The following is a 6,667-nucleotide window of genomic DNA, read 5'->3' as shown; positions in this document are numbered from 1 at the left end:
TTCAGATCTGTATTCACTAAAAAAATCTTATTTATCTTTATATCTAATTATATAGTTTTTTTTTTTTTTTTTTGCATATATAATTCTCTGATGTATTTTCTTTGCTACGGTTTGGAGTCTTAATGGTGTCTCCAGAGTTTCTCTGATTCTTCTTGTTGTTCTTTCTTGGGTCAATTGGGTGTTTACTGTAGACATTTCATTGTCCATCTGTTGATCCATTTCGTTTTGCTCAGGAGAATAAGAGGGCCCAGAATCTTATTTTCTGTACCTCCTTACCTCTATAGATGCTTCATATGTTCAAACTTTTAGTTCTTGGGATGTGATAGGATAAGGGAGACACATCCCCTTAGCCTCTTCTTTGGGGGTTTTTTGTTATCGATGTTAGACAACGTTCACTCTTTCTTCTGCTTGGCTACCACTTTTGCATATAGTGACATTCCAGCAGACCATGATTTTTAGACATAGTTCAAGATCAATATTTTGACAATTGGACCTTTTAGGACCGACGCCTCAGTGTTTGACTTCTTTCTCACCTCCCTGAGTCGTTGTTGCTGCTGACTTTATTTTTATTTGATCACGAAGACATATTGCCATGTTCTACACCATTGATGTATCGTTTATATATCAGTTTATTCAGGGCTTTCAGTGTATTTATATGCTTTGGATATCATGGTTGCATTGTTGTTATATTTTACTTGTATAGTCTTTTGAAGAGGTCTTAGCCTAATCTCATCCTCCTTTAGGTATATACATAAACCTCAAGTCACACTAGCGGTTTTCTTTAAAAAAAATACTTTTTTTTAGTAGACTAACCAAACTTAAAATAAATAATAATATTTGTCGCATTCATTGAAGATACACCTTCATGATGTAACAAATCGATTAAGTTTAAAAACATGTTTCTAAAATTAAAAAAAAAAATAAACAAGAAATTATAAAATTTTTAATATTCATGAAGTTTTAAGGATATATTAAAGAGGAAAGGAGAAATCTCTATAAAAAAAATCCTAAAACTAAGCGACAATTTGATGATCTATCCTTGTTGGGCCATACTATATTAGATGCATGAACCTTGAAATATCTTATAAAAATCAAAATAAAACAAAAGATTATGAAAAGACTACATATTAAAATCTTGTTCAAATAAACAAGTCAATAAATCACCTCTAATAAACCACCCTTCCAAGCAATGAAATGCTAAAAATGGAATACATGTGAGTGAAAAATGACTAGTTAAATAAATGTTAAAAAAGAGTTGCATCATTTAAAAGAATCAATCAAGAAAATTAAGTTGCATTAAAGTTCTCCAATGCCAAAGAATTTTGTGGCAAAACTTCTACCAATATTGAAGAAAGCACAGACATATATGTAGCTTAAACAACAGAGTCCTTGGATTCTTTATCCTGATGATGACTTGCAAGTAAGGGAGTTGTATCTCGTTCTTTCATCTGGAATTAAATTTTAAAACAAAATTAAAGCAAATAATTTTGGTTATACGAGCGAGAAACCAATCAACTCGGGGCGGGGGGTGAGAGTTTAATATTTAGCCAATTAACATGATATTTGATTCAATTGAAGCATGAATCAATATCAGCATAGATCCCAGGAAAAAAAAGGCTTCTCTAAGTTTAGGCTGATAAAAACTTATCTCCGATTAGTTATATCCCAATAAAAATTGAATGGATTTGCTATATTATCAGTTTTTACAAATTAAACAAAGGGTTGAATATGATCTTGATTATGCAAACTTAATTAATATATTTACCTCCAAAATGATAAGACGGGAACTATTCAAGTTATCTTTACAATATTTTAAGCCTTATTATTTGATAGTGTTACAAGAACTAGTATATTATATTCCTCAAATTTAGGTTTACAGAACTCTAATTTTTTAAAATTAAATGCAACCTTTTGTTTGAGCAGCCCAAAGTTAAAAGGTTCAACTCAAACCTAAAAAATCTCAGATACGATCGCTGACCTGAGATAAAGAAGAGAGGTCTCCCAGTTGTTTCCTTTTGGCCTCAGCGGTGCAAAAGTAAGAGTACATGCCCATCCCAACAATGGCAATAAGAATCCCAAAAATGTTTCTTGAAGTAAAGGGATCATGCAAGAGTGTGTAACCAAGTGCAAGAACAAGGCATGTTTTGAGATGGCCAAGAACTTGATACGTCACCGGTGATGTCTTCCCAATCACTAAGAATGTGCTCAAGTTCACAAATACAGCAATCAAGCATGAAAGTATAATGAATCCCTAAAATTTATATCATGCATGTTAATTTTTGTGGGTGTATACATATCAAAATCAATCTAAAGTACCATGAATTTCATAAGAACGCGATAGATCTTGAGACAACTCTCTAGTATAACCGATATTCGAATCATAATTTACCCTGGTATTTGTAGAAAATGAAGATAAACTTACCAATACGACGGTAGAATACTTGTAGGCAAAGACATTCTTTTTTGTTAGGAACTGATCCAGAAAAGGGCCAGACACGAACAGAATAGCTGCCTGAAATGGTGCTGATTGGTACAACAACTGTGTGGACGAAACATTCAGCCTCTTTTGTATTGTGTTTGTGAGCTGAGAACAAAAACTAAGGATTAATAAATACCCAAAAAAAATAGATGAAGAATTAAGTCAAAGAGAACCAAGAAAATGAGGCTCACAATTTGGCCAACACAAGTTGTTACGATGGCGAGAAGCGATAGAATTGTCCCGACAAAGTTGAGTTGAAGATCTGTTACTGATGCAACGCCAACTCCAAGTAGCAGAATCAGAAGGGAACACTTAATTTTTTCGCTGCATGATTTAAAAAGTGGTGGATGATTTTAATGATTAATATTAAAAATTCTTTATATATAGTGTTTATGGTACCAATTGTGAGTGTGTCTGATTAGTAACCTGAATTGTTTTTTCAAAAAGAGGGTTTCCAATAGAACAGTGAAAGGTATTATTGCAAGCTTTGTCATCTGCATATTTAAAGAAAAAGAAATACATGTTGAGAAGTGAAATCAAATGCATTGACTTTGAAAGAGAATATGGAGAAATTTGGTATATGTCATTGCATACATGTTTCTCATTTTTTTAACAAAAAAAATGTATGTAATGAATTTAAAAAATCAATGAAGATTATAAATACAAAGATTTTTGGTCATGGTCAATTCCAAACTATACACACACACACACACACACACACACACACACACATGATGATCTTGATAGTTGGGACATGCATGGAATCTAAAAATTAACAAATTTTTTTTTATTCATAATATGTATGTGTCAAACCATTCATGTTTAGGGACTTAGAATATTTTCGAAATTTTATGAGGTAGAGTATCATAAAAATGAAGTAAATAAAAAATCTCACATTTAAAATTACAAAATAAAAATTTATACATAAATTTGTAAGACTTTAAAAATAATGTCTGAAATAATGTAGCATCGAGGGAAGAAGCAGGCAATCGACTCTATCCGAAAAAAAATCTCACATTCAAAATTACAAAATAAAAAATTTATACATAAATTTGTAAGACTTAAAAAATAACGTCAGAAATAAATGTAGCGTCGAGGGAACGAGCAGGCAATCGACTCTATCCGATGTATTTAAACATACCTGATAGAAGCCGATGGAATTAAATCCCAAGCTTAGGTTGAGGAATCCAATGGAAACACCATTGAGAAGGCCAAAAAGAGTCACAGTTTTCATATCGATTGGCTTGTTTTCGAACAAATTGAAGCGCAATGCCGCATGAAGACTGAAGAATGTTACCATCAGATGCCAACTTGTAAGTGTTGTTGCTTCAAAACAAAATAAAGAATGAGAAATACAAATGTTGTAATAAGAGTTAATATGAGCTCATATGCCGGGGGGAACATGAATTTTTTAGTTTTTTTTCCCTAAACTACTGAATCTACCATATATTCCTTATTTAACATTGGTAATCTCTTACGTGACTTACATGACAAGAATGAAACTTATATTACATATATTAAATATATATACACAAATATAAAGGAAAATGAAAATCGAGGATCGTTTTGTTTTATATTTCTCTTTATTTTTTTAGCACATAAATTTTAATATGAGTAATATAGATTTATTCTCGTCACATTTTTCACATATGAGAGGCTCGGTGACAGATAAACTATATTCGATAGATTCAGTGACTTCAAAAAAAGACTAAAACAAAAATTAAAAACAAATTATTGTGTAAAAACCAAATTTTGATAAATTATATTATAAAAATTTAAATAGATCGATTTATGCATCGCACTATTTTATACGTCTCACACCAATAATATTATAACGAAGAAAATAAATTTTTTTCCTTATAGATAGAGTGATATATTTTAATATTATAAATAGGCAAAAACTTGTGTGAGACGGTCTCATGGGTCATATTTTGAGAGACATATCTTTAATTTGGGTCATCCATGAAAAATTATTACTTTTTATGCTAAGAGTATTATTTTTTATTGTGAATATCGGTAGTGTTGACCCGTCTTATAGATAAAAATTCATGAATCCGTATCACAAAAGACATACTCTTATAAATAATATAATTATAATTATTACGAATAAAATAAATGTTTTTTCCTTATAGATAGAGTATTTTTATATTATAATTATAATTATAAGTATGATACTTTACAAAACCCAGTGACTCCTAAAACAACAAAAAGAATATTAAAATGAAAAACAAAAAATATATTTTGTTATTTGAAAAAGTAAAAACACAAACATTATTCAGTCAAATTAAAGAAAAAATATTTAAAAATAGATTTATGTTATAAATATTTACATAGGATTTAAAAAAAAATTGTAAAGTTGTTTATAATTGTTGGATTTCAAATATATTTTTGTTGCTTTAAAAAAGCAAGACCATAAATTTCAAATTCATTTATTTCATGTTATATTGTATTTTATGTTAGTTATGATGAATTTCAAGTTTACTCAATAATGAAGAAATTTGAAATTCATTTTACTTTGTAGAACTAATATGTTAATAATTAAAGTATGGATTAAGATTTCATCAATTGTTTCACTTTTAAAATAAAATGATAATCAAAATTTATTAATTTCAAACTATACATCCAAATGCAACATAACTATATACACAAGCACGTGCTCTACCAAGCTAGCATTCAACTATGGAAGATTAATTCATTTTGGAATCTTATATTGTATTTGGATGGAAAATTTTGAAATACATGGATTTCGATTATAGTTTTAATGTTAATAATGAAACAATATATGAAATTTTAAATTCATAAATTGCTTATTTACAAATTAATTACACAAAATAGAATGAATTTCAAACGCCTTCTTCATTCTTGTCGAAACTTGAAATTCATCATAATTAACATAAAATACTCTATAAACATGACAAAGGTATATTTGAAGTTTATTTAAAATTAAAAAAATACATTTGAATTGATGGATTTGAAATATATGTGCAACCTTAGACTTTGTGTCAAAGCCATTTAATAATACGTTGTTTGATAAACAATTTTCCTAGACTGTGCGCCAAATGAAAGTGAAAGAGATCTAAAAAAAAAATTAAATAATAATTTATGAATTATTAATGGGTTTTCGAAAATTAAAATTTGATTAATTATAAAATATTAAAGATTAAGATTATAAATTACCAAATGGAAAGCCAAGATGGCTCATCAAGGCTTTGTTGCATATAACAATTGACACTGAAGATGCCACAGATAGAAACAGTGCGCCTATTACTCCCAATTGGAACCCTGATATTTCTCCCATCCTGATAAAAGTACAACAATTTAATTACGAATATATATATATATATATATATATATATATATATATATATATATATATATATATATAAATTTTGTAAGCACAGCTTCTGGAATTTATAAAAGTAAAAGAAGGTGACAGAATCCGCCAACGGGATCGGTGGATCCTGGCTACCTAACCGATGAACCGATAACAATGAAAAAATAATAATTTAAAAAAAAATCCAGGCCAAGTCGCGTCGTGTAATAAAATATTCTCATATTATTAAACATGATGTAATTAACTAGAAAAATCAATCTTCCATGAATGCAAGTACTTTCTTGTAATATATAATATGATGGAAAAATATTCTGTTAACAATGTTATGTCTGAAAAGTGATGAACAAGGTTAGTTAGCGAGAGACATATAAAATTACCTCCCAAATGAGTTTCAAGCAAGGATCTCCAACACAAGAACGAGAACTCCAGTACGGAGCGAATTTCGAAGGATTATAGGCACCGGCGTCGTGGCAATCAAAGCTTGTATGAGATAGCGGCTGCGAGTTACCATATGAAAGCGTGGGTGAGGGAGGGAGGGAGGGAGGGAGGGGGTTTGGCTTAATTTGCATACAAGAATGTGACATTATTATTTATCATGATGATATATATGGTTGTTGGTAACGCCGTTAGTTTAGTAGGTAACCTTCCGTCTGCTTTGTGATTTAGCTAACGGCAATTATAAGCAAAGGCGGAAACAACACCAACTTCAAAAAATGGTTTTATGCTAAAATTAATTATTTTGGTATTTACAAGATTGTCTATACGTAGAAACTAAATATTCGAAAATTGATTTTAACTACGTTGAATTAACTTTCTTGTAACCTGGAAAACTTGCACGTGTTAATCAAGTATAA

The 6,667-nt window shown here is 29.8% G+C and overlaps 1 protein-coding gene across 1 annotated transcript; it reads right to left on the bottom strand.

Moving 5' to 3' along the window:
* Nucleotides 1-1,078: 1,078 nt before the first annotated feature.
* On the bottom strand, nucleotides 1,079-6,380 carry LOC140829816 (UDP-xylose transporter 1-like). The gene is made up of 8 exons (XM_073193104.1): nucleotides 6,191-6,380; nucleotides 5,657-5,778; nucleotides 3,621-3,805; nucleotides 2,906-2,973; nucleotides 2,671-2,803; nucleotides 2,423-2,584; nucleotides 1,979-2,251; nucleotides 1,079-1,448 (listed from the first exon to the last, which is right to left on the bottom strand). Exons 2-8 carry the CDS (start codon nucleotides 5,775-5,777, stop codon nucleotides 1,374-1,376), a joined length of 1,017 nt encoding a protein of 338 aa, XP_073049205.1. The 5' UTR covers nucleotide 5,778; nucleotides 6,191-6,380; the 3' UTR covers nucleotides 1,079-1,373.
* Nucleotides 6,381-6,667: the final 287 nt, after the last annotated feature.

Source organism: Primulina eburnea, chromosome 4 (genome assembly GCF_022965805.1).
Source record: "Primulina eburnea isolate SZY01 chromosome 4, ASM2296580v1, whole genome shotgun sequence".
Classification (NCBI taxonomy): domain Eukaryota; kingdom Viridiplantae; phylum Streptophyta; class Magnoliopsida; order Lamiales; family Gesneriaceae; genus Primulina; species Primulina eburnea.
This window is presented reverse-complemented; position numbering and strand designations above follow the sequence as displayed.

Excerpts from the sequence above, each read along its gene's own strand:
- LOC140829816 (XM_073193104.1), bottom strand. The coding sequence starts at position 5,777 with ATGGGAGAAATATCAGGGTTCCAATTGGGAGTAATAGGCGCACTGTTT. Across the intron at positions 2,974-3,620 it reads ATTCCATCGGCTTCTATCAG|ATGACAAAGCTTGCAATAAT; the intron begins GTATGTTTAAAT and ends TTAAATATGCAG. Across the intron at positions 2,252-2,422 it reads AGTATTCTACCGTCGTATTG|GGATTCATTATACTTTCATG; the intron begins GTAAGTTTATCT and ends TATAAATTTTAG.